The sequence below is a fragment of the Canis aureus genome, chromosome 16 (assembly GCF_053574225.1).
Source record: "Canis aureus isolate CA01 chromosome 16, VMU_Caureus_v.1.0, whole genome shotgun sequence".
In the NCBI taxonomy this organism is placed as follows: Eukaryota; Metazoa; Chordata; class Mammalia; order Carnivora; family Canidae; genus Canis; species Canis aureus.
Window position 1 is genome coordinate 4,682,665 of NC_135626.1, and position 27,660 is coordinate 4,710,324.

Here is a 27,660-nt window from a genome sequence, read left to right on the forward strand (position 1 = left end):
TGATCATTTCATGAACATTGCTGGCAAGGCTGGATAACTGTGGAATAACTTAAAATGGGGCCCATACATCACCCTCTAGCCTCTTTTTGATTTGAAAGGGGCTAAAAAGTCATTTTTAAAATGCCACCAAGATTATGGGAAAACAGAAACACATACACTCCAATTGCAGAGAAGCGACGATTTTCTAACTACATTAGTAAAGATGATAACATATAATCAGCCAAATGACAAAAATAAAAAGCAGGGGGCTGGAAAAATAAATGAGTTTAGTGACCCAAGTAGGTGGGGGTATAAAAGTACATCTGTGAGGGAAATACCCAGTGTCCAATGGACAGGTGGCCAGTAACTTTGAGACACATGACAAAAAGGTGAAACACTTAGGAACATTTTAGTCTTTACAGTCCTTAATGACATGCAAATACTGTATTACAGCCAAGAAGACCCCAACTCTTACCAACAAATTTAGCAACAGTTAAAATGACGAGGCCCACAGCTGGTCTGCAGGGAAACAGGAACTCATTCATGTGTGCTTGTGAGTCAGCCCCTTGGTCCAGAGGAAACCTGACATGAGAACGTGCATTCCTGTGCCCCTGGGCTCACTGATCTCACTTTTGGGGACAGATCTCGAGGAAATAGCTCAAGACGAATAGTAATCAGAGAGTGACACTGTCCAGGTGCCTGCAGTTAGGAACAATCTGTTGCCCTAAGAATTTCCTGTCTGGAGTCAGAGAGATGGGGAACTCATCCCGAGCCTGCCATTTAGCTGTGTGACTTTAGATACATCACGTGACCTCTCTGAGCCTCAGTCCCTTCCTGGATAAAAGGGAGATGATAATTGATTGCTATCCCCTGGGGTTGTGTGTTAAAAGGGGTCATGTCCATAAAGTGTCTACCCAGTGCCCTGCAGATTGTTTAACGAAGGTAAAACTGCCCTTATTGGAAGGTGACTACTTGATAGATCCTGGGGAAAGAGTTCCTGCTTTGTAAAGGATGAAGTAGCATCAGGTAGTATCAGCTTTGTATCTTGAAGAAGAGCTAGTATCCTGACTCCTGGTTTATTTTCATCACAAAGTCAGAAGAAGGAAAATAAACCCCTACCACTACTACGGAGGAATCCACCAAAATGCAAAGGGGGCTAAATCCCCCCGAAGCAGAGAGGAAAATGCTGGCCAAGCTCGCACTCGCAGCCCAGCCGAGTGTCAACACTGGGGGGTGGGGTGGGGGTGGGGGTGGGGGTGGGGGGTGTCTCCAAGGATCTGGAAATGCACGTTTTTCTGAGGCATACTCTGCGACAGGGGTTTTATAGTTCGGGATTTTTATCTCCTGCTTTAGGGAGGAGCTAATCTGCCCAAGGTCACGCGTTAAGTGACCCGATGTGGCAGGTGCTTCTCCCCACTGCACCCTACCTGCTGCCTTCAGCTGTCCCGCCGGGCGCGGCTCGGTGAGGGGCAGGCGCCCGAAGCGCTGAGGGGTCTCGGGTCTCGGAAGGGGAGAGCTAGGCCGGGGTGGTCGCAGGCACACCCCACCCCCGGCGGTGGCGGGTCGAGGATCCTGCGCTCGCGACTCCTCTCGGGGACACCCGGGGCGCGCCCCGCTGCGGAGCCCTCCTCCCGCCAGCAGGGGGCGCCGACGAGAAGGCGGGCTGGAGGCCTCGGGGCGAGGGCCGCCGCCGCTCCCTGGCGGAGTCCGCACCGAGGCCGCCGCTCGCCCACGTGTCCGCGGCGAGGCTCCGAGGCGCGGCCGGGGCGGGACCCGGGGCCCAGGCCGGGCGACAGGCCAGTCCCGCAGCGCCCCCGCCCCTGTCCGCGCCTGCCCGGAAGCGCCGGCGCCGAGGGGGCGGGCCCGGGAACCGCTTCCGGGGGCGGGGGGCGCGGGCTGGGGCGGCAGCCGGAGCGGCGGGGACGGGCCTGGCGCCGGCGGCGGCGGCGGCGGCGGCGGCGGCGGAGGGGGCGCCGCGGGCGGGCGATGTGAGCGCGGCGCTCTCGGCAGGTGAGGCGCGCCGGTCGGGGGCGGCGGGCGTGGGGCGGCGGGCGTGGGGCGGCGGGCGTGGGGCGGCGGGGCCGGGGGCAGCCCTCGGCCGCTGTCCGGCTCCCCCTGGGCGCGGCGGGGCGGGCGCCTCCGCGCCTGGTCAGTCCGGCGGGTGGGCGGGCGGCGCGGGCCGGGGCCGGGGCCGGGGCCGGGGCCGGGGCCGGGGCCGGGCGGGGTCGGGAGGCCCGGGCACCTGCTCTGGCCACAGGCGCGCGCCGCGGAGGGGCCAAGAGTGCTCGGCCCCGGGTCCGGGCGCCGCCGGTGGGGCCGCCCCGGGCTCCCCAGCCTCCGCCCCGGGCGTCTCGGGATCCCCTGCTGCCGGGCCCCGCGCCCCCAGCGGCGCTGCCCCCTTTGTACGGGGAGGCTGGGTGGCCGAGTGCCCTGGAGAGCTCGTCCGGGCCGCGGGGTCGGCCCTGCTGGTGGCCGCCGCCGAGCCCCTGCCCCACGCCACCGCCTTCCTCCATCCAGGTAAACAGGCGGCGGCGCGCCCTGCTCGGCCCTGGACGTCTCCATGGTCATCTCGCCCTCGGCCGCTCCTGCCATTACGGAGGGCCGGGCTGGGGTTGGCCTCCGGGGGTAAACGGCGTCTTCCTCGGCTGGGCTTCAGGGCGGCACTAGTCGGGGAGCCGTCTGGAGGCTTTCTGCAAGCTCTTCCACGCTGGGCCTCAGTTTCCCCATCTGATCAGCGAGGGCTTCAGATTCGCTCTCTAAAGACCCTTGCGGGTCTGTCACTCTGTGTGTGTGTCTGAAATTAAGGGCTGTCCCTGATTGCAAAATACTGGGCCGTTCCACTGAAGACTTTTTGCGAATGTGGACTTTTTAGCCACTTAATACACTTGGTTTCAGACAGGCTTTAAGAATGATTCCCAGAAGCTTTTCTAAATCTTACCTTAATTGTATTTCATCCCTTGCTTTTGTCCCTAGGAGTAATCAGTCACATCCCGCTGAGTTTTCGCATGCAGATTTTTTTTTTTTTTCTCGTTGTTTATATTTGCCCATTTTCTCTTTGTTCCTTAGTCCAGGCCCTCTTTGCTTCACATCTGGATTATTGCAACAGCTTCTTAGTTGGTCTGTGACTTCAGAAGTCCCCCGCCTCCCCCCTCCTTCCTTTATGCTAATGCCAAACTTAATATAGGAAGTCAAAAAAAGAGTGGAGTGCTTGCTTGATTATTAAATGTCAAGATGCTGTTCCATGTGGTAGGGGAAAGCAATGGAAGACACACAGCCTCCAAGCAGCTTTTACACTGGGTGCTGAGACTTTACCTGTGAAAAGGTAGTTGATTGATGAGACGGGGCTGTGTGCTGTAGAATTAAGAGGAAGGAGAGATGGAGGTCACCAGAGGCTGAGTGGTCAGGGAAGGCTTAGCGGGGAGGTAGGATTTGAGCTGGCTGCTACAGGATGAGTAGGACTCAGATAGGAAAAGAAGAATCAGGCCCAGTGATCCAGTGGAGCTAGTGAATAGACCGGTCTCCTTGTAGAGAAGTGTTCCTATAGGAAAGGGAATAGGACGAAAGATCGATTGGAGCTTGTTCCTGAACGAATTTAACACTAGGCCAAAGTTGAAACTATTCTAAAGGGGGGGGGGGGTGGTAAGCAGCAGGAGACTAGGGGTGGTTTGTGATAATTTGCAGGAAAGGAAAGGAGTTGGCTTGGAGGCTAGGAGATCAGCTAAGAGGCCATGGCCTTGAGTAGTATCCTCTTGTCTGCCACACTGGGTCCAGCCATTGCCCACCCCCGCTCTTCTTGGTTTGACCCCTCCTCACCTACTTGAACCTATTCCCTGCTTCTCGTTCTCCCATCTGTCCTCTGCAGAAGCAAGTTTATGACCGCCTCTAGGGCTTCGCTCCTGTTGTTCCCCCCTTCTGAAGTGCTGGCCTCCTTTTTCTTCTCTGTGTAAATTCTCCATTTCACTTCCTTCAAGCCCCTGCTGAAGATATACTTCCTCCAGAGGGTGTTCCTTGACTGCCCTACCCCCATGCCTTTGTGGCACTCACAATCTAAAGCTCAGGATTCAGCATGTGTTCCTTGGTTATTGGACTTGTTCTTGTCCCAGCTGGAGTGGGTGTTTTTTTTTGAGGGCATTGTGTCTTAATACTTCTTGTGGAGCTCTGATGGTATCTAATACGGCAGCCAGATTTTTATAAGAGATATTCAGATACTTCACCTGATATTTGTTGGTACACTTAAAAAAAAAGATTTGATTCTTCTCCTTTTTAAAGGGGGCGTCTGTTATTATCAGCTTTCTCTGTTATATATCACTGATGCCCAATGCTGCCATTCAAAGTGGATGTTTTCGGCTCTCACTCTTAGAGCACCCATAGCGTAAAATGAATCTTTGGAAGATTAAAAAGTTTACTTTTGATTATGAGAGAGAAAAAAGTCACGTAATTCTTCTGTTGGAGACTGTGGGGAAAGAACTGCCACTTTGGAGTCAGGCCTGGGTTTGAATCCCAACAAGGCTACTTACTAGTTCTGTGAACTCGGGCAATTTGTATGAAGTCTCAGAGCCTGTCTCCTCTATAGTGTGGAGATAATAAAATCCATCTCATAGGGTTGCTCTGAGTTTTAAAATGAAAAAAAAAAAATGTATATGAAGGGAGGTAGCAAGAGTTTGCAACTCATATTAACTGCTCAGTACATTTTCATCACCACCACCAGCTCATCAGGTATAAATTTATCAAGGTGGAGAGATGAGATGTGGATTTCTATGTGTCTCTGGATCCTTTCAGCTGAAGCACTTGTTGAAAATGTCCGTATCCTGAATCCAGAATACGATCGTTATGTTTTCTTTCCATTCGTTTTCACGTTACTTTAAATTCTGCTTCATGTTTTTCAAATTTCTTAATTATGTCCATTTAGTGTTTTATAGCTGACTGCTGAATTTAGCTTAGTGAAGGTCATCAACTGAATGCAGTTTAATATCTAATGGTTATTTTCTGGTTGATATTGATGGCATGGAAAACCTCACAGAAGAAAGTGATTCAAGGTGAGCTTTTCTAACCCTTCTGTTCTAAGAGGTAGGATTTGAGGTTCCCAGCCAGGCTCAGGGCCCCAGAAATGCCAGCAGTAAAGCAGAGGAGATGCCACTTCTTGACATTTTTGAGTTCTTGGTCTTAAGAAAGCTTACTCATTCCTTTACCTGAAACCTACCTTTCTCATTTGGGATGAATTCATGAAACCTCCATTTGACCACTTCACAGACAGAGGTAAAGAAATGTTTTCGGACATAGTGGACACCTTGCAAAGAAATGGCTGCAAACTACTCAAAGTACAGCACAGTGTAAACCCTTAACTATCTTTGTGTCGGTGTGATGATACATCCTTAAATGAGAATTTTCTTCTCACTGAAAGTTGATCAGTAGGAGTCCAGCACCAGTGAAAACCCTGCATCTCACCAGTGTGCCTGGATTAAAGTCTTACAGGAGGTAAGAATTCCCACTCAGGACTGACAAATCTAGGTTCAAATCCTGGCTCTGACAGTCATTAGTGACCTTGGGAAAAGTTCTTCATCTCAGTTTGTTTCCTTATCTGTGGAATGGGGATAGTTGCCCTATCTGTGTCAGAGTGTTGTCATGAAGGTTCAGTGAATAGGTAAAGTGCTTACTTAGCATAGAGTTCACAGTAGGAATGTAACTGGTAATCCTTAACATTACAGGTGAGGTTAAAGAGGCCATCCCTGCCCCGCCAGGACAGCTCAGAAGAAGATTCTGATGTTTTTTCATAGACTGGAAGACAAACCCCACTGTCAAACCAAACTGTACTCTCAGAATTAGTGTAACTGAGCAGACTTGGAGAATGTTAACGCCTTGGTAGGAAATCTAACAGTTTGGATAAAAATGTTCTTTCAGGCTCACATGAATTAATGCAGTAAGAACTCTAGACTTGTTTTCTTTTAAATTAGGATGAGTGCTTCATGAATATCCATCACGGAATGCCATTTTATTTATTTTTTTCGTGCATTGGGTTTTAGCAGCACCAGAATGTTTTATGCAGCCCTGGTGTTATTCGGCTGCTGCTTTCTAAAGGATTAGATTGTAATTCATGACAGCTCAAGTTTAGTTTTGATCTAGACCCAGGCAGAAATACCTAGAAAAGTTATTTTTATATAGTTGTTACTGCTGTTACCATGCCTGCTGTCCCTAGTGCTTCCATCTGTGGTCTTTTTCATGACTTTTTGTGTGGAATGGAAATTAGAGATCCTAGGTCTTCAGTGCCTCATAGAGTTGTGGCTCTGGTATCAGCAAGTGACAGAATCCAGCAGGTGCAGCTCTGGGTTTGGAATCGTGAGCATCTTGATTGAGAATAATGGGTACCTCCTGGTGCCTTAAATGACTTCCAGATTTGTAACCTTGATTTCTTTTATTAGAAGTGTCACTGGGTATTTTTAAACGAAGCAGAGCAAATTAGAGTGTTTAATGGGTTAGATGGGAATGAGCCACCTTGCTAGATTGTGCCTGCTGGAAGGGATGGCCCTACACCTATTGGGTCGTCAGCAGGAGGAGTTGAGAGCTGAGGGTGTAGCGATGGTGGCATCTGAGGATTTTGAGCCACCAGCTTGGTTCAGGTTGAGTCAGCTGACATGTGCTGAGAGCCTCTCTCTCTGCCAGACACAATGCTGGGCTCTGGGCACACGGTCCCTGCCCTCAGCTCACTGCCGAGGGTGTGTGCTCAGCAGCACATTGGCGATTGCTTAGATTTTATGCTTGCGCTTCTGTTCGAGTTGTCTTTATGGGGAAACACTTCCAGGGCTTTCCCCAAGAATGTTGTAAAGGGGTTTGCAAGGCCCGAGTGCATGTTTGCCCAGATGGCATTGAAGTGTCCCTTCTTTCATCTTTAGGCTCTCTTCAGAATGGATTAGCAATGCAGGGAGATGTAACTAGTCTCCACTCTGGTTTTCATTGTTCAGTGTCCTTACAGCTTAAAAAAAGGCACAATGCCGAATTTTATTGATGAAATGTTGTGCTAAGTGTGGGTGTTACATTGTTCTTGTGACCATGTCACAGTACCTCTCTTACAGGAGCAGACAGCAGAACTCTGCTGCTCTCAGCTAAGCTTTTTTCTCTCTTCTCTCGCATTTTACCAGATCAGTGCTCGGTACAATCGTTTGATTACTCCCAAATCGGCATCTGATGTTTCTGAACAGCACCCCACACACACACCCGCAACCTCTTACTACCCGTCAGACAGCTCTACACAGGTGCCCAGTGGGCAACCCAGACACCCCTTGTCTGAGGCTGAACTCACTTGCCTCCTAGCATGGATAGCGTCCTGCAGTCTCCAGGTCCTATTGAATCCTTCTTTGGACTCATGTTCAGGTCGGTGGCTGCCAGAATTGATTTGGAGTTTTCTCATCTAGTATTCAAGGCCCTCCACGTTCTGATGGTGGTTCTCCTCTTTGCCCCGTCACCCCTGGAACCTGAGCCCCAGCCACTCCTCCAGACACCACATGTTTCCCTCCTTTATTCCCCGCTCCTGACATTCCTTTCTGTTCTACTTAAAATGCAGAGCCGTGTTTACCTATTACTAACACCAGGAAGCTTTCCTTTGTTCTATTTTGATTTTTTAAAAAATCTCTTTTGGTCAAAAGTGATCAGTCTTGTCATTGCTCCTCATAGTTCTTTGTTTCTGCCTCTCTAAATTGTCTACTTGATACACTCGTTATCCACTTGCAGCCTTTCTCTAGATTGGTTTACAAAATTATATATTTTTAGGAAGACTCTTACACATATCTTAAAAATACTTTTGGTGAGAATAATACAGCTATGTGGTAGAACATTCAAGAAGTATAAAGTGAAGCCTGTTTCCCTTCCCCCTCCCAGTCCTTAGTCCTCATTCCCAAAGTCACCGACTTTTATAGTTTCATGTGATTCTTTCCAGAGTTGATACAGCAGTGGATATTTATTCTCTCAAGAAAAATACATGAAAAGAATTCCATATATGCATACATATTGTTCCGTATCATGCTGGTTTGGGCTAAATACTAGAACCCTTTTATAATGAAGCATAATTGATCTATCTGTCCTTTCAATGGCTGTGTAGGGTTTCATTGTTGATTTTTGTTGTTTTTTTGAGCGAGTCTCTCTCTCTCTCTTTCTCTCTCTTTTTTAAGATTTTATTTATTTATTCATGAGAGATACAGAGAGAAAGAGGCAGAGACACAGGCAGAGGGAGAAGCAAGCTCCCCACAAGGAGCCCGATGTGGGGCTTGATCCTGGACCCCAGGATCACGTCCTGAGCAGAAGGCAGACGCTCAACTGCTGAGCCACCCAGGCGTCCCTGAGCCAGTCTCCTCTTGATGGAATTTTGAAGTTCCCCTTTTCTCTCTCTTTCTCTCTATTTTTTTGCTACAGCAAATAAAAATGCTTAGTGGGCCTCCTCGTTAACATGTGTCCTAACATACTTTTATAAGGGCTATCTATTTGTAGGATCAATTCTTAGCAGTTGATGGTGGACCAAATAATAAATGCCTTGTGCTTTTGCATGCTGATTGATCTGACCAGGTTATCCCTCAGGATTGCACTTGCCAGTTCTTTTTAAATATGTGCAAATCTGATGGGTCAAAAAAAAAAAGTAAAAAAAAAAAAAAATCTGATGGGTCACAACTGGTGGCTCATTTTTTCTTTCCCTAAATTCACATGTGTTTAGTCATGAATGAAGCTAAACATCTTTTCATGTGTTTTGTTGCTATTTGTCTTTTCTTTTTCTATGAAATGTTAATTCCTTTGCCCCTTCTTCCGTAGGATTTTCTGTGTCATCCCAATCTGATTGATTGGCAATATAAATTAAGGAATTTGGAAAGTAGCCCATTGTCAGATGCATGTGTATTTTTCCTTGGTATGTCATTCACTTCTGGTTTTTGCAAAGGATATTTTTCAGTTCTTTGTTGTCAGATGTCTTCATTTTGCCCTTTGTGGCTTCCGGGATTTCTGTCATGCTTGGAAAGACCTTTATTTCATTATTATAAATAAATTCATCCATACTTTTTTTCAGTTAATTTTTGATGATAATCAAGTCTTATAAAAGTACTGTCATAAGAACATACCAGGACCCTCTTTCCATTCCCTGGTGCTAAGAAATCAGTGAATAGGCAACACCTTTGAAAACTCATGTTGCTTCCCTTACCCGCTCTTTCTTTCCTGTGAGCCTCTGGGGTTGTTTGGTGTGAGGGCAGTCATTACCTTTTCAATCTTTTGCTCAAACTCAGTGGAAGGAGCAGGGTGAAAGGAGGAGCAAAGTATGATTAACTGGTGTATCTGTTCACACCCCTGTCAGGATCAGTCCGGTCTACTAGAGACTGTTACTTTGCTGTCTTTGCAAAGTGACCTTTTTATTCTTAAAGCTCCTTAAGGGGAGCCTGGGTGGCTCAGTCGGTTGAGCATCTGCTTTTAGTCAGGTAGTGGTCCCAGGGTCATGGGATTGAGCCCCGCATAGGCCCTCTGCTCAGCAGCTGTCTGCTTCTCCCTCTTGCTCTGTGATGTCTCTCACTTTCACTTTCCCTCAAATAAATAAAATCTTAAAAAAAAAAAAAAAATAAAGCTCCTTTAGGTAAAATGCATTTGTTAGTGAGCTTTGAAACCCTGATTAGGGGTAATTTTCCCATGTTTATTGGATTTCAGAACAGGGTCTTGTCCTGTCCACACACGCATGGGTGTGGTGAGACATTCTGTAGCTTTTTTGGGTGGGATCTTGAAGAGATTTCAAGCAGCTTTGCTAACTAAGCCTCGTTGAGTATGGTCTTGCATCAGATTTTAGTTTTCTTTTCAGAGTATGCATGCATGTTTATCCCTAGGACCCGTCTCCTGACTTCAGGTCTGTGGGTGGAGCATCGCAGGCTGACCTGGACACAGGTTGTACAGTGTGGCCCTCCCCCGTGGCTCGTGCACAGAGTGCCTCATTGTGGCGACCTCCCCCCTTCTCTGGTCACCCGGTCTGCCTTCACTCCCCGGCTTGGGTCCGTGTTCTTCCTGAACCTGCTCCTTCTCTATTCCTCATGATTCTGGCCTGCCCCTGGTCTGCGCTGGCCTGTTGTTCTCGCTGCTGTCCTCGGTGCTTGATCAGCCCTGGGTCGCAGTCTGCTCTGGCTTTGGAACACCAGTCTCAGTGCTGCTTAGAATTTTGTTGAACTTGGGCTAAAGTAGCATCTGCTCTGTGACTTCCACCTTTAAACACCAAAAAGACCAGTTACTTGAGCCTCAGACTAGTGGTTTCTAATTAATTGAGTCTGTAACATGAAGATAGGTGTTTAAGGAGTTGGAATCAGCCAGGGTCAGCAGCTCGGATGGGGAGAAGTATGCAGATGAAGGGCATACTGTATCTTAGCTGCAGGGCCACCTGGGACCTTTTTTTTTTTTTTTTCTGCTCAAAGCCCTTACCTCTCTTGGAGATTCTGATCTAGGAAGAGGCTGCTGTCATAAATTCCTAGAGCTGCCATTGTTCAGTCACAGGGTCATGCATTTGTAATTTTGATGGATATTAATAAAATACCCCTCACTTGGCCTTCTCCATCCCCTTCCTCTTCATAGAAGCAGTAGGAGCCCATGCAGCAATGGGGGAATGTTTACCACTTGTCCCTGTCTCTTTCCCTGGCCACAAGGCTAGAGTAGGAATGTAACCTGGGACAAGCTTTCTTATCCTCAGCTCTTCCTGACTTCTGGTCCTGCTATTCCCCACGGGCAAATTAGACAAGGATCAGGAGTTCTAGTGTAGGAAGTCTAGATGGGCAGATTTTGCACTGGTATTGAGAAAGTTAGCCTCTTGGAATCTCAGTTTCCTCATTTCTAAAATGGGGGGGGGGGTACCTCCCTCTGTGGGGAGGGCAAGAGGATTCAGAGAAATAATGCATATAAGTCCTTTATGACATGCCTCGCCCATATCAAACATTCAGTCAATATCAGTTATTGATGATGATGGTGATAATGGGCTTTTCCAAGTAAGGGAGAGGTCTAAAGGATGTGGGAGGTGGCAGTGACCCCCTTTTACAGTTGCTGAGGCTAGTGGTAAGGGGTGGCTGGCCACAGGGAAGTGGATGAAGGGGACCAGTGTCAGGACTGCCCACCTCAGAGGTGGTCCTTCCCAGAACCCGCTGAGACCAGTGACAGCAGTGTCATCAGCTGACCTTGGTAGAGGCTGTGTGTGAGGTGAAAGCTGCTTCCAGGGGTGTTCAGATATTCTCCCATTAAAAAAAATTGGCAGAGCAGGAAGTGTATGTGTCCATTGGTTGAGTGAGCAGAAGAACACTGTGAAGAGGTTGAGCAGCTGACAACTTGAACCTTCCAGCAGCCCGCTGCAACTACATCCTTACCGTGTATGTTTTTTTAGAGGTATTTCATGTTCTTATCCAGAGTGTAATCTTTACAAACAAACAAACAGAAAAACTCTTAAGTATTAATGGAAAAAAAGTATTAATGGTATTGAAGAAAAATGTCCAGCTGATATATGCGTGTTTTTTAAATTCAAAAATAGCAATGGAAATGTCTGGTTTGGGGATGGCTTCTTGCCTAAGTTAATGTGACAGACCTGTGATCAATCTGCTGAGTTAAAGAGTACTGATTCTGCTGTATTTAGTGAGAGGAATAATCACATTCATTATTGTCTTGCGAAGCAGCTGCAAACTTTGTCTAGATAGAAAACTAATATATAAATCACTTCTCTGCATTATGAATTGAATGAATTTCATTCCCACATCTCTCTGAGTTGGAAGGAATCTATGTTAAGCCTGTATCAAACTGTGAGACTGGGAATCTTATTCATCTTTGAAATCCCTTTGGTTTGTGCATGCAGAAGATTGAAACTGAATGAGTATTTCCTATAAATGTAGAAAATAATTTAAATTCCCAGTCAGTATGCCATTTAGTGATTGCAATTAAATGTAATATTTGCAGCAAATAAGACAAAAGGCTAATTTCCTTAATTTCCAAAGAGCTCTGACAATTCAATAAAAAGTGCAAATAGAGGTAAAGGATATGAACAGGCAATTCAAAGACAAACTTAGACAAATTGCCATTAAATGTGAGAAAAGATGATCAGCCTCACTTATAATTAAATAAAAGCACTTTAAAACCATGAGATGCCATTTTAAACTGATCAGTCTGGCAAAACTGAAAAAGTGTAATGCTGATTATTGGCAGTTCTGAGGGGAACAGAGACTTCATGAGCTGTTGGTGGGGGTAGCTGCTGCCGCCTTTGGGACACAATTGGCATGATCAGTGGAAATGAAACCATGATTCTAGCAAAGTCTTCAGCTTGGAGGAAATACCATGGCTATTTAAATTTTTTCCTGTTTAGGGTATCAATTGGGACCTGGTTAAATAAGTACATTTCTATGGCTGTGGAAAGATTTTAAGGTGTATTAAATACATTAAATAAAAAAGGGGGTGTAGAACAGTTTATGCTGATATGTGTTTGTAATTTTCTCTGAAAGAACACAGAAAACTCTTACCAGTGATTATCTTTGGGAATAGGAACTGGGGAAGAGCTTTGCTACTCGTTTTTTATTTTCTTTACTAGGATTTAAGTTTGTGTGCATGTATTTTGTTTTAAAGATCAAATTAATGCAACGTTGATCTAAGTTAGGTGTAGGCCCACTGACATTCTGTGCAGAGGAGGAATCAAGACCTTCAAGAAACCAGTGAGTAGCCCATGTTGGGAAATTGCTGATCTAGAGGAGTGGAGGCTCCTGTTTGAACTTGATTGTCTCTTGAAGAGGTTCCGACTTGCTTTACCTCTGGACCGCTAGACCTGATATCAGGTCATTGGGTGTAGAACTTGTGATTCATGATGCCTTTTGCTCCATTCAGCTTGGTAACGTGCCTAGGACTGAAGTTACCTGCAAAATCCCTGTGTGTCAGACTTTTAGAAGCCTCCTGCTCTGGAGTGTTGCTTATTAGCAGCTTCAGGCAGAGGGCTTTGAATCTCATTGTCACGGCCAGAAGGAGGTGTTAATGTAAAGGAGAAGAGAGTGAAGCACTTCCTTTCTCATTTACAGAAAACTGGAATCCCTCTCTTAGGTGTTAATCATGGCCTTTGGTTTTTCTCTCCAGTGATTTTCTTTCAAGTGTAGCTCTCTACTTTTCTTCTGAGAAGATAAAGAGCCATGCAGAGGAGGAGGAAGCCTCACCTCAGAGCTAGTTTCGGTTGGTTGTAGACTATTTCAGAAATGCTTCATTGTTTTTTCTTTTCTACTGGTTTTTGCCCAGAACTCTGCACCTTTCAAAAGCCTAAGCCCACGTTCCTTTTGCCCCTTAATCCCCAAAGCCACTATTTACACACCTTTGTGTCATGCCAGGCAGTATCTGTGTTTCTAGAAGGCAGTCTGGTGTAGTTAGGACCACGACCTCTCCACTCAGACTAAGTTCATCTTTTAAATGTGGGACTTTGGCAGTGTCTTGACTGCTTTTCCTCAGTTTCTTCATTTATAAAATAGGAACAATCGTAGTATTTCCTTCATGGAATTGGTAAAAGGATCAAATTAATATATATGTTTAGCACAGAGTCAGTACTCATTATATGTTGGATTTTATATACATTCAGTGCATGAATTTCCCTCATTTAATCATGATAGCAGTTGTGTTGGGCAGTAGTTCTTTTGAGACCTTTTCTAGGTAGGAAATCAAAGTTAACCAACTTGTCCAAGACCACATGGCTGTTTAAATGTTCATTAGTACTATTATTATCAGGAAGTGGCAGAGCCAGGATTCATGAAGGTAGCTGAGTCTACCTTCAAAGCCAGTTCTCTTTGTTACACCATGCTGTCCCCCTAAAAAAATGTCTGCTACAGCTAACCTTGATTACTGTGGGCCAAACAGCCACTGTACTATTTCCTACTTCTTTTTATTAAGATTGACTGATTGACGGAAAAGGACAAACATTATATGGTCTCATTAATTTGGGGAATATAAAAATTAGTGAAAGGGAATAAGGGAAAGAAGTAAAAATATCAGTGAGGGTGACAAAACATGAGAGACACCTAACTCTGGGAAATGAACAAGAGGTAGTGGAAAGGGAGGTGGACAGGGGGTTGGGATGACTGGGTGATGGGCATTGAGGGGGGCACTTGGCGGGATGAGCACTGGGTGTTATGCTAAATGTAGGCAAATTGAACTCCGATAAAAAATTTTTTAAAAAAAGATTGATTGATTTGAGAGAGGGAGAGAGTGGGCATGTGTGCATGCATGTATACGTGTGTGCTCGGGAAGGGCAGAGGGAGAGGGACAGAGTCCCAAGTAGACTCTTTGTTGAGCCTGAAGGGGGAGGCTTGCTCTCAGGATCCAAAACCAAGAGTTGGATGCTTAACTGACTGCACCCCTAGTGCTTTATAGTTCTGCCTACTTGTATTTTATAACAAGCCACAAGGCAGTGACTGTTATTCCCATTTTCAAGATAAGAAAACTGAGACTTGGAAAGTTTATGAAGTACCTCACCCAAGATTTACAAGTGGAAAGCAGGTGCCATTTCAACCCAGATCTGACTCCAGATTCGTGCCTCTGACAATTTTATTATGATCTTTTCTGACCTTTAAAAAACTGGATGACGGGGGCACCTGGGTGGCTCAGTTGGTTAAGCAGCTAACCCCAGCTCAGGTCATGATCTCCGGTTCCTAGGGTGGAACCCTGCCTTGGGCTTCCTGCTCAGCAGGGAGTCTGCTTTTCTCTCTCCTTCTCATGCTCTTTTTCTCTTTCTCTCTCTCAAATAAATAAAATCTTAAACAAAAACTGGGGCTGAAGCATCCTGAATTTTTTTTTAAATGTTACTTATTTTTAATTACATATTCAGATAGTTTAGAAGTGTGTCTAAAAAGATTCATTGAAAGCTAGTAGGACTTCCAGCTACCTTGGCCCCATCCCAGAGGCAGTAGAGATTATTTGTTTTTGTGCATCATTCCAGAAATAGTCTGCATATTGACACAGCAGTGTGTGTGTGTGTGTTTTCATGGTGCTTTATACAAACAACACGTATACCGTTCTGCACCTCACCCTTTTCCTTCAGCAGTATACCATGGTGATTATATCATGTCAGTATGAAAAGAGCTTCCTTATTTGTTTTTACTGGTTGTATAATGGTCTTAAGTATGGCCGTTCCATAAGTTATTAGCCATGCTCCTCTTGATGAGCATCTAGTTGTTCTGAATCTTTTGTTTTGTCCAGTGCTGTAGTAAATTGCAAGGGCTAAAGTTCCTTGGTCCTAGGGGGACATGCATTTGTAATTTCAGTGGACGTCACTAAAATGCCCTCCAGAGTATTTGCCCATTTTACAACCCACCAGCAGTGTCTGTCAAATTATCATTTGACAGGGATTTTAAGGTATTTTTTATTTTATTTTATTTTATTTTATTTTATTTTATTTTATTTTATTTTATTTTATTTTATTTTATTTTATTTTATTTTATTTATTTTTTTATTTTATTTATTTTTATTTTATTTTATTTTATTTTATTTTATTTTATTTTATTTTATTTTATTTTATTTTATTTTATTTTATTTTATTTTATTTATTTTCATGAGAGAGAGAGAGAGAGAGAGAGAGAGGCAGAGACACAGGCAGAGGGAGAAGCAGGCTCCATGCAGGGAGCCTGATGTAGGACTCGATCCCGGGTCTCCAGGATCAGGCCCTGGGCTGAAGGTGGCTCTAAACTGCTGAGCCACCTGGGCTGCCCATGCCAGCTGGGTTTGAATCTTGCCAGTTTGAGAAAGAATTGTGTCTCGTGTTAATTTTTGTTTGTTTGTTGATGTTTTTAAGCACTTTATGTTTCAAGACTATTTTAATTTCTTTTGAAGCATCTGTTCATAGCCTTTGCCCATTTTTCAATTGTTATATTTGCTTTTATTGATTTGTAAGAGTTTTATATTTCTTTGCCATATATGTTGTATTTCTTGTAACTTTTGTTCATTTGTTGGTCAAAAGCCATTTATTTAGTTGTATCAAAGTTCTTCTGTGGCTAAAACTCTGTTTTTTCCTCTGGTATCTGTCTTTGTGTGCTTAGTAAGACCTTCTCTAGAAGGTATCTTGGTCTGTGGTGGAAAAGGGATCTAACTTTATTATTACATATTCATATTATCCAAGCAGCATCTATTTCAAAAATTCTTCCTTTCTCACTGATTGGAAATGGCCCACAGGGCCCATCCTGGTCTGCCTTCCATCTGCCTTGATGGCCCCCTGAGGCCTGTGTCCTCTGCCTTCCTCATTGTCCCAACTGTACCGGAGTTCTCTAATGCTTCTTTCCTTCCTGCTCAGGCTCTCGTCTCTTGGTGTGTGGCATTCTGTCTGTCTGGAGAACAGGACCATTCTCCTACAGCACCTCCCCACCCTCCATTATAAAAGATCTCCTAGCTCTTGTCATATTTTTTAACGAGAGAATGATAGCCCACCTGAACCCCTAGTGCCTGGCACATAGAAGACCGACTTAGAGGGAATGAATTATGCGGTCATACATTTTGATATCTTTATGTTTGGCTGTTTTTGTTTTTTTTTTTCTAAATTGTCTTTAGTATTTATTCTTCTAGATCTTCACTGTCCAGTGTGGTAGCCACTGGCCACATATGGCTAGTGAACACTTGAAATGTGGTTATTCCAAATTAAGATGTGCTATAAATGTAAAATACACATCAGATTTCAAAGAGTTAGTATGAAAAAAGAATATGAGATGTCTCATTGATAATTTCCTAACGGGGATCCCTGGGTGGCGCAGTGGTTTAGCGCCTCCCTTTGGCCCAGGGCGCCATCCTGGAGACCTGAGATCGAATCCCACATCAGGCTCCCGGTGCATGGAGCCTGCTTCTCTCTCTGCCTCTCTCTCTCTCTCTCTCTCTCTGTGACTATCATAAATAAATAAAAATTTAAAAAATAAATAAAGGCTGTGTTTAAAAAAAATTAATTTCCTAACGTTGGGACATGTAGGTGGCGGTCGGTGGTTGAGCATCTGCCTTCAGCTCAGATCGTGATCCTGGGGTCCTAGGATCGAGTCCTGCAACAGGCTCCCCACAGGGAGCCTGCTTTTCCCTCTGCCTATGTCTCTGCTTTAGTCAGTGTCTCTCATGAATAAATAAATAAAAATCTTTAAAATAAAAAAAATTATAATAAAATAACTTTCTAACATTGATTATATGTTGATAATGTTTTAAATAGGTTAAGTAAAAATGTATAAAATTTTAATTTTTTGTTATTAAACAATGCAGCTGCTAGAAAACATTACACATATGGTTGGTGCTATATTTCTGTTGGACAGCAGCATTCTAGATGAATTTCAAAATCATTTTGTGAACTTACTAAGTACTTCATTGTGTTGCATTATAGTCATAACTTAATTTGGAGGGAGAGTGTCCACAGTTTATCGGATCTTTCAGAAGTGTAATATGTATCTTCACTTATACATGGTTTTGTCCTTATAAAGTGTTAGTTTTCTTCTTGTAGATCCTATTTTTTTTTTAATCCTCCAGGTATTTATAGCTTCTGTTACTGTTGTCGGTTGTACTTGTCGTTATCTTACCTAACTGGTTTTTTATGTACAATAATTTTTGAAATGCTCCATTTGCTGGTTCCTGCTTCTAAACAGATTTGTTCCAGTGAGTACCTTGTGTTTTCTGTGTAAATAATCCTATCTGCCTTGAATAGTAATTTTACCTCCTCTCTTCTAATGGCTCTGTGTCTTAATTTTCTCTTGTCTGTGGCCTTGGCTAGAACTTCCAGAACAATGTTAAGTAAGAGAAGAGATGGGGAGACAACCTGTGTCCTCCCGGGGACTAAATGGGAATGCCACTATGAAAGTATTTACCAGAGTACGCACCAGGGAACACTAATTCTTGGGAATATTTACATGTGTACCTTGAGAGAAGAGTTACATGCTTAAATGAGTGTGCAAACAGCTGAGTTAAATAGAATTCTTGTTTGCAGGACTTTTCAGGTGGGTTATTATGCTAATATATTGTTTAATCTCTAGGAGGTTGGGATATTGAGTCTAGTGCATGGGCTTGTGTGCTACTAAATACAGTTTGGGAAATGCAGATACAATGTTTCCTTTCTAAGGATGATGTTGCCATTGATTTGCAGTAGGTACTGTTTATTATATTAAGAAAATATTCTCTTCCTATTTTTCTCTTACTTTGAAAAGGCATTTCACTTTCTAAAATCCACATTTGGTGTAGTTTTGATTTGGCCATATGGTTTTTCTCCTTTGATTTACTGCTGTGGCAGATTATATTTATATATTTCCTAACATGTAGCCATCCTTACATTTGGTCACAGTATATTATTCTTTTAATAGGTTATATTTCCTAGTACTTCCTTCAGGACTTTAAAATATATTTACTTAGGTAAAGTTGGCATTCGTCTTCTTTATCCTGTTCGCCATCTTCTGGTATCAGATTTAGGCCATATAAATTGAGATGCTTTAAATTTTTTTTTTTTTTAAGATGCCTTAAATGTTTTAACATGCATCTAAAACAGTGTGAACGGCCTGAAGATCACTTATGCTTTGGCACTTCTGTTTTTTATTTAATTCTGCCAATTTATGTTATTCTAAAAATATGTCCATTCCATACAGATTTCAAATTGATTTCAGTCATAAATCTAGGATAAATAAGGGCACAGTATTCCTCCTTAACTAAAATGTTTTAACTCAAATTCTGACATGATAAAAAAAATTCTGGTGTAATCTAGTCACACTAACTGGTTGATCCTTTGCTACAAGAGTCAGATATATTTATTTATTTTATTTTTTTATTTTTAAAAGATTTTATTTATTTATTCATGACACAGAGAGAGAGAGACAGGCAGAGGGAGAAGCAGGCTCCGTGCAGGAGCCCCACGTGGGACTCAATCCCGGGTCTCCAGGATCACACCCCGGGCTGAAGGCGGTGCTAAACCGCTGGGCCACTGGGGCTGCTCAAGAGTCAGATTTAATTGCACGTTGTTGTGTCTTATAATTTTAAAAATTTTCTCTGCGATTATGCTGTTCTATATTAATAACTTTTTGCTTTCTTTGGGTTTGATTGTTTCTTTTCTGACCTCTTCGATGATTTCATTTATTTTTATACTTTGTTGTTTAATAATAAAAACATCTAAAGCACTGACTTACCCTGTTAAAATTTGTTGTTTCAAAATCCTCAATATTTCGAAAAATTTCAAATATATAGAAAAGTTAGATTTTACAGTAAACACCTGAATACACCCATCATACACACTATGCTTGTTAACACATTACTATGTTTGCTTTATCACCTATCTGTTCATCTCTTTTTTTGGATTCATTCTCAAGTAAGTTGAAGATATAAGTAAACTTTACTCCTAAGCCCTTCTTGCTACAGATTTGATATGAGTTTTTTCTTTCTCTCTCTCTCTCTCTCTTTCTTCTTTCTTTCTTTCTTTCTTTCTTTCTTTCTTTCTTTCTTTCTTTCTTTCTTCTTTCTTTTTCTTCTTTCTTTCTTTCTTTCTTTCTTTCTTTCTTTCTTTCTTTCTTTCTTTCTTTCTTTCTTTCTCTCATTTTATTTATTTGAGAGAGAGAGAACAAGTTGGGGGGGAGGAGCAGAGGGAGAGGGAGAAACATTCCCCACTGAGCAGGGAGCCCAATGTGGGGCTCAATCCTGGACTCCAGGATCTTGACTTGAGCTGAAGGCAGATGCTTAAACAACCGAGCCACCCAGGCACCCCAGAGTTTTCTTTTTTACTAAATAGTTTTATTCCTTTTTGACTTTCTCTTTGATTCTGTGCTTATTCAGAAGGTGCTTAAATTTCTCTTGGTTGCATTTTAAACACTAAAATATAATTGTTAGATCTGATTTTGTTGTGTTTTGGTTAGAGTGCAGCCTGGGCTGTATACCCTTTCTGGGTTGTGAGTGCTTCAGTGCTGTGGGTTCTTGGCAAGGGCTGCCGGCCTTTCCTAGGTATGCCCAGGCTATGAGCACTGGTGAATGGTGATATGTCCATCACTCTAAGACTCTTTGCTGGAAGAGTCAGCTGCCTACCCAAAAGGATATAAAGGTGTACAGAACCGAAGGGGGAAAAATGCACATCAGGACAGCAACTCAGATTCTAAACTAAAGAGTTTAGCTCCATTAGCACAGTGCGTCCAGTGTGCTCTCTGCTTGAAAAACACCAATTGGAAACCTACAAGTAAGGCAGAACAATTTTTAGATGAGTTTGCGTATTTTTTTTTTACAAAGTACTCCAAATCCTCAGCAGTAAGTGAAATATCAGGGAAATACGTTTCCTAAAAGGATACCAGATTCTCAGTGAGCTGAAAAGGCCCTACTATATAATGTTATGATTTTGATAAAGATGAATGTTAGGCCATTGGGGCTCTAGGCTGATTGATTTTTAGGTTATCTGACTTTAGGTGAATTAACCAAGACGTGAAAGACTGAAAATGAGTAAGAGGAAGAACGCTCAGGTTGACCCTCGGAGGTGAGCGCAGTAGCTGCAGTGGTGGTGGTGGTGTTTTTGCGAGCTTGTGTTTATGCCACTTGTACTTGGTGAGGAGTCACTGGTGAATTATGAAACTCTCTCTTTCTGCAGATTACGCTTCATGTCAGTAGAAATGGACAGCAGCAGTTTTATTCAGTTTGATGTGCCCGAGTACAGCAGCACTGTTCTGAGCCAGCTAAACGAACTCCGCCTGCAAGGAAAACTATGTGACATCATTGTCCACATTCAGGGTCAGCCATTCCGAGCCCACAAAGCAGTCCTCGCTGCCAGCTCCCCCTATTTCCGGGACCATTCAGCATTAAGTACCATGAGTGGCTTGTCAATATCCGTGATTAAAAATCCCAATGTGTTTGAGCAGTTGCTTTCATTTTGTTACACTGGAAGAATGTCCTTGCAGCTGAAGGATGTTGTCAGTTTTCTGACTGCAGCCAGCTTTCTTCAGATGCAGTGTGTCATTGACAAGTGCACGCAGATCCTGGAGAGCATACATTCAAAAATCAGTGTTGGAGATGTTGATTCTGTTACTGTTGGTGCTGAGGAGGCAACAGAGAGCCGTAATGGAGTTAAGGACAGCAGCTTCTTTGCCAACCCTGTTGAGATCTCGCCCCCATATTGCTCTCAGGGTCGGCAGCCCACCACGAGCAGTGATCTTCGGATGGAGACGACGCCCAGCAAAGCTTTGCGCAGCCGCCTCCAGGAGGAAGGGCACTCAGACCGAGGGAGCAGTGGGAGCGTGTCCGAGTATGAGATTCAGATAGAGGGGGACCACGAGCAAGGAGACCTACTGGTGAGGGAGAGCCAGATCACAGAGGTGAAGGTGAAGATGGAGAAGTCCGACCGGCCCAGCTGTTCTGACAGCTCCTCCCTGGGGGATGACGGGTACCACACAGAGATGGTGGACGGAGAGCAAGTTGTAGCAGTGAATGTGGGGTCCTATGGTTCTGTGCTCCAGCATGCATACTCCTATTCCCAAGCGGCCTCGCAGCCAACTGGTGTGTCCGAAGCTTTTGGAAGTTTGAGTAACTCCAGCCCGTCCAGATCCATGCTGAGCTGTTTTCGAGGAGGCCGCGCTCGCCAGAAGCGAGCTTTGTCTGTCCATCTGCACAGTGATCTGCAGGGCTTGGTGCAGGGTTCTGATAGCGAAGCGATGATGAATAACCCCGGGTATGAGAGCAGCCCCCGGGAGAGGAGTGCAAGAGGGCACTGGTACCCGTACAACGAGAGGTTGATCTGTATTTACTGTGGAAAGTCCTTCAACCAGAAAGGAAGCCTAGACAGGCACATGCGGCTCCATATGGGAATCACCCCCTTTGTGTGCAAGTTCTGCGGGAAGAAGTACACACGCAAGGACCAACTGGAGTACCACATCCGGGGCCACACCGATGACAAACCATTCCGCTGTGAGATCTGTGGCAAGTGCTTTCCATTCCAAGGTACCCTTAACCAGCACCTGCGGAAAAACCATCCCGGCGTAGCTGAAGTCAGGAGTCGCATCGAGTCCCCTGAGAGAACAGATGTGTACATGGAACAGAAACTAGAAAATGATGCGTCGGCCTCAGAGATGGCCCTAGATTCCCGGATGGAAATACACACAGTGTCCGATGCTCCTGATTAAGATGGTAACGAAATGCACCCAAACAAAGCACATTAATCAATGCATATTTGTGATTTGCTTTGTTGTAATCTTTGGTTTTCCCAACCATCTGGAAATCTCTCGGTCTCTTGGCAGTTTTTCTAAGGTTTCTGGAAGGAACACTTCTTTGTGTTTATCCTTTCCCCTGCCCTCCCTCTCCCAAGGAGCTCAAAGCATGAAGGGCAATGTATCCAGGGAAAACACAGGCTGACAGTATTCCTCTTTGGCTGAACTCTTAATCCAAAATCTGCCAGTGATTTAGCTCTGCCAACTGGTTGACCCTACATTCTCTGCCAAGAGGCATACTCTCTCGATGTGCGCACTGGCAACAGTGCATTTCCACGGAGAGGGACTAGGATGCCGTCAGCTGATACAAATGGGTAACCTTTTCTAATTTAAAATTACTTTTAGGGGGTAGTTAGACAATTTATATATATATATAATAAAGCGATTATTATATATATAGTATATATACATTCTCAAATTTGATTTTATTCTGGTTGAGGTGAATGTAAGAGGAATATATAATTTAATACAATGTGAACAGGGCTTTTGACTCTGTCTCGTCCCTACCCGATGTTAGGGATTTGTCCCTTTATTTCCCCTAACAAAAGAATGTTAATAGGTTTTCATATATATTAATCATTGTGTCCAAAAGCAAGCAAAGCAAATCACAGTGTTCGTAGCTCTGCTTCATAACAAGTACATAAACCAAATGCCATAAAATGTATTCAACTCTAGTTGGAAACCGTTTGGAATTTTTGTTCGTTGTCCAGTCAGTAAGCTGGATGACCCGTGGTGCTGACCTTTTTACATATTGTAGTGTTATATTAGCCAACCCCAAAGGAGCAGTGGTTTTCAATGTTTTTACTGGCCTACGAATCTACCTTCATTCCGTACTGTAGAAACATACATACCAGGTAACTAAATCGAATCACTCTACCATGAGTTAGTACTCGCACTAAGGGAAAGGGATTTGTAGTTCCGTCTACAAAATTCTCCAAGCAGTGTTGTGGGTTGTTTCTTTCTCTCTCTCTCTCTCTCTCTCTCTCTCTCTCTCTCTCTCTCTCTCTTTTTCAAACAGCTAGTTCAGGTGCACAGCAACTTTTTCTATGTGCAGTTCCCAGGGAAACTGCAGAACTTGGAATTTGTACTTTTTGTAAAGATATACTCTATGGGAATTGCAAGCAATATATCTTAGTATTGTGTGTGCTAACGAGAGCCTCAGTGGCTCCCCCACTCTCAGTGTTTCCTGCTTAAAGAAACCAACAGTCAAAAGGCCCTCTAAGATACTCTGTGTGTCACCAAATCTGTGTGTGTCACCATTTTTTTGGTCACGTGGTGCTATTTTTATGTTCCATATCTTTTAGGTCAGTATAGTTGTAGAAAATGTGAAATCTAATGGTAATAGTGATTTACAATTTTTTTTCCTCTCTTGCGTTATAGCTTGAAAAGAGACCTCAAAAGCATGTGCTGGCAAACACATTACTGTATGAAAACATACCTGAGTCCTATTTGAATAATGTTTTATTAGTACTTTAGGACATGTCTTCAGTTCTCTATTTTGTTTACCCGTGTGCTTCTAGTAAACAAAAACGGGCTTTACGAGATGGCTCTGGTACTGTATACTCTGACACAGGGAATTCGTAAGCAATTGGATGATGAGTTTGTGCTGCAGGGCTCCCCACAGGATGTCAGCACTCCAGACTCTACTTGAGAATCTCGACTCTGCAATTTGCAGCTAGTATGTCTCCACAGGGGAACAGCACAAACACCAAAAAGAAAAACAGACACAAAAAGACCCACCTCAGAGGCTAGGAGTTATAAGAATACAAAAACAGACGTTTGCTGGTTTTCCATGCTTTTTTGGCTCTTAAAATACCAAGAATGGTGGGGGTCTGGGGTGGGGGCAGGGTGTTTTGGGGGAGGATTTTGCTTTGTTTTGTTATTTTGAGAAAAGAAAATCATTCAGGCCCTTGTGTGTGATAGCCCCCGGGGGTAGTAGCTGTGCGGTAGCATCTCTTTAGCACACAGGATCTATCTGTTCACGTGTGAACTGCTGCGCTACACATCAGTGTTACTACGTACAGATTACACTCTAATCCTGCTGCTCCCGAGGAGCAGCTTTTTGCTAAATCGGGTATATAAGTATGCCTTCTCCTGTCAAACTGCCTAAGTAAGGGGTGCGTTCTCTCCCTGAAGCACTTGCTCAACTCCTGTCAAAGCCGCGTGCCTCAAGGGGAGGCTGGACCCCAAGTGTTTACCCACTTAAATATGTTCTGGGGTTTCAGGTAAATGTTTGTAATTTTTTTTCTTTACATGAAAAAGTTTGGTTTTGATTTTTCTTTTGAAGAATTAAATGCAAAAAATTTGTGTGGTGATACAAATTAAGTTTGTGACAAGAAATGCCCAAATCAAGGACATGCGAGGTCAGGCTCAGGGAAGGAACCTCCTTTTTCACTCAGGCTTGGAGGCTTCTGAGAGGTCTCCAGAGCATTCTGTGATAGATGAGACAAGTCAGGAGGAGAGAGCACTTGGGGCAGGTACCTCGAATATCCTGGTTCTTGTCACCGTGTCAGTTTTAACCTTATTTACATGGAGTTCTTTGTATTTGTCAATTTGTTTAACTGGTTTCAGTTTACCAAAGAGTGACTTATCCAAAATTGTCTTTGACAAAAATATACATTGCTTTGATTGTACAGTTCAGGTTCAAACATTGTAATGGGACTGTTAAAGGGGCAGAAAATTGATTGAGTTTCTCTCTAATAACCATGATTCCACATTGGCAAGTTCCACTTGCCTCCCATTCATGTTGCTAACACTTTACCCTTTCCACTGCTAGCAGTGTTAAGAATGAATTCTCAAGCCATAACCCAGTACTGTAAGGTTCCACAGGGCTTCGAGGAGGCAGCGCGTAGGCCAGCGCAGAGCTGGACGGCCTCTCTGAGTGAGCACACCGTCGTGCTTCTCAGGGTGCGTGGCGGGTGAAAGGTTAACTCCATTCAGATCGGGCAGCAGCAATTAATTGTGCCTTGTCACATGAGGATGTGCCAGGAGGATTAACATGGCCACAGAACAGAAACATTCTCTCCCTAAAGGTCCCTTCACGTCTCCGCAGACGAAGTACGCTGTGTAACTCCTTAGAGCAAGTCTTTTTGGAAAGCAAAGTCCCTATCTCTGTACAGTTTTAGGTTAGATGTTTCATTTATAACAAATGCAAAAGTCAATTAAGATAGAAGTGATACGTGAAGAAATCTTTTACGGCAGAACATATCCTGAATTCATATAGGTCTGTTCATAATTGAGTCTCTTCTTGAGCTACCTTTTCCAATACGTAGACAATGTGAAGACAGTGACGGCGTCCTTTCCTCTGGGTGTTTCACCTGTTACTACAAACTGTGAAAACAAAGAATTTTATACTTTTACTAATGTTTGTGGTTTTAAACAGTTATTTTCATTCTAATCCGTTCTCTCCCCTCTAATTTCTACTAAAGCTGTAAATACATTTAGAAATTATATTTGTAAATACAGCATATGAAGACAAGTTAATTTTTTTGGTCAGTGGAAAGCCTCCCAATTGGCTCTGCCTTTGTAGTTTTGTTTTTTTGGTTCGTTTGCGTGTGTGTGTGCGTGCGTGCGTGTGTGTGTGTATGCATGTTTAACAGCAGAAAGGATACTGTCGGTTCACTGTTAAGCAGAATATACTGTAGAACTAAATTGATAATTTTCCAGCTTCCAGAGCATGAGTAGATGTCTTTTCTCATGATAGCAGTTATAACCAAGTCTTTGTTTTTCCCTTAGCCCAGACCATAGGCCTGCATATTTTTGCGTGTGTTTTTGTTTTTACTTTTATTTTTCCAGCCTAGACTCTAGGAAGAACCTGCAGGAACACAAAACAAGGGCTGGGGTGGGGGGGTGGGGGGTGGGAATCATCTACGTGAATGAGCTTTACTTTAAAGAAATCAATGTATTTTATTTTAACAACTTTTTCTATTAGTTACTGTGATTTTTGTTGTTGTCTATGTTATTGTTAAATTCTGTAATGGTTTCCTGTGAAGCCTCCACTGAAAGGGACTCAAATATGCAACACCTAAACTATTTTCCAAGGGCACATGCCCCTTGAATGGTGCTTCTAGACTGGTCAGGGTTATTTATTAAATTTTATATATGAAAGTATTGGGGAATTATGTAAATTCTTTATATGAAACTAGTTCATAAATCATAGATTTCATATTACTCAGTGCAACTGAACTGAAGGTTCAGAAGAGTCATTCACATTGTTCCAAATTTGTAATGGTTGTCACACGTCATGTATGTCTTCTTCAGTAAGTGCCAGAGTGTTTCCACTGTTTCTGCCCAGTGCTCAACTTCTTGGCCCGGAAGAGGACCTTGTTTTCCCTGGTTCCCCTCTGGGCCTGGCACAGACAGGGCTACTGTAGTTCTTGATCAAGTCCTGGAGGAGCCCTGCCGCAGATTCAGTAACCAGACCTCTTGCTGCCCCTCAGTGACAAGTATGCTGTGAATTCAACCTTTGGACTTGCTGCCCAAGCCTTTGGTTGCTGCCCTGACTATAGTAAGAGGTAAACTTACCTGGTTTCTTTGAGAATGACCATTTTCCTAATGTGAAAACCATCTCTCTCACCACTTTTATTAGTAGGGCTAACATTTTTTTCCGTTATAAATGGTTGAGCAATTTGAATGACTTAACACAGTGTCATTATCTTGCAATATAAACTGGTAACCTCACAAGCCCACACTTCATCACCATATGAAGTAAATGAAGCTAGCTAAGCGGATGCTGTATCAACTAGTAACTTGCCATTAAGGATTATTTTATAGCATGAATTTAAGACTATTTATTCAAATGATATTTTACTCTTGTATTCATTTTGTTTTAGATTTGTGACATGAATATTTCAGTGCTGCTTAATTTTGTTCTGAATTCTTGTTTCTTGCTTGTAAATGGCTTTTTTATGGTATAAAGTCAATGGAAATTGCTGTTTGTAAATAAAAATGCTGCTAGAGCAAATGTGCTATGGCTTCCCTCTGTGTTTGCCCCCCCGGCCTCTGTGAGCTCCACTGGCTCTACAGAGGTCTGCCGTGTCATAATTTCTGTAACCGCTGCTTTTGAGAGGTGAGGATTTCATAAGAAGCCCTTGTGCCACCATGGTGCTGGGAAGGCGAGAAAGAAGCAGGTGTATTTCCATATACCTCTCTCTACTGTGGCGAAGACCGATTGTCAGGGACTCCCGTGTGCTGCCATTCTCCCCTAGAATGAATCGCTGGTGACCCAGGTCCTCACTGGCCTGCAGAAGCACCCCCCTTGGGTCCCTTGAATGTGCCGTGTTCACATCTGCCACAAAGCACAGAGCCGTACGCTGCATTGTGTCTGCCATCTCCAACTGTCTTCTCCCCATTAGCCAGTTAACTTGACTTCAGACTTCAGCGGAGGCCTTTTCTGCCTGGGAGCCCTTGCCTACAGCAGCAGCAGGTCCCTTTACCCAACGCGTATTTCAGTTGGTAGTTGTATACTGATGAGTGGGATTCTTTGGTCAATGTGTCTCCCTCTATCCTGTAAGCTTCT

General features: G+C 43.7%; 1 protein-coding gene across 2 annotated transcripts; it reads left to right on the plus strand.

The window, feature by feature from the left end:
- The first annotated feature begins 1,900 nt into the window (after positions 1-1,900).
- ZBTB34 (zinc finger and BTB domain containing 34) lies at positions 1,901-27,105 on the plus strand. Of its 2 annotated transcripts, none has more exons than XM_077850720.1 (2): positions 1,901-1,989; positions 20,534-27,105. In XM_077850720.1, exon 2 carries the CDS (start codon positions 20,544-20,546, stop codon positions 22,056-22,058), a length of 1,515 nt encoding a protein of 504 aa, XP_077706846.1. In that variant the 5' UTR covers positions 1,901-1,989; positions 20,534-20,543; the 3' UTR covers positions 22,059-27,105. The 2 variants fall into 2 exon arrangements, with proteins under 2 accessions (XP_077706846.1, XP_077706845.1); XM_077850719.1 differs by lacking the exon at positions 1,901-1,989 and adding an exon at positions 20,242-20,422.
- The last annotated feature ends 555 nt before the right edge of the window (positions 27,106-27,660 follow it).

Bases quoted from the DNA above. Each gene is read 5' to 3' on its own strand.
- ZBTB34 (XM_077850719.1), top strand. From the start codon at position 20,385: ATGAGTAAGAGGAAGAACGCTCAGGTTGACCCTCGGAG. The intron at 20,423-20,533 runs GTGAGCGCAGTA...CTCTTTCTGCAG, and splicing joins GCTCAGGTTGACCCTCGGAG to ATTACGCTTCATGTCAGTAG.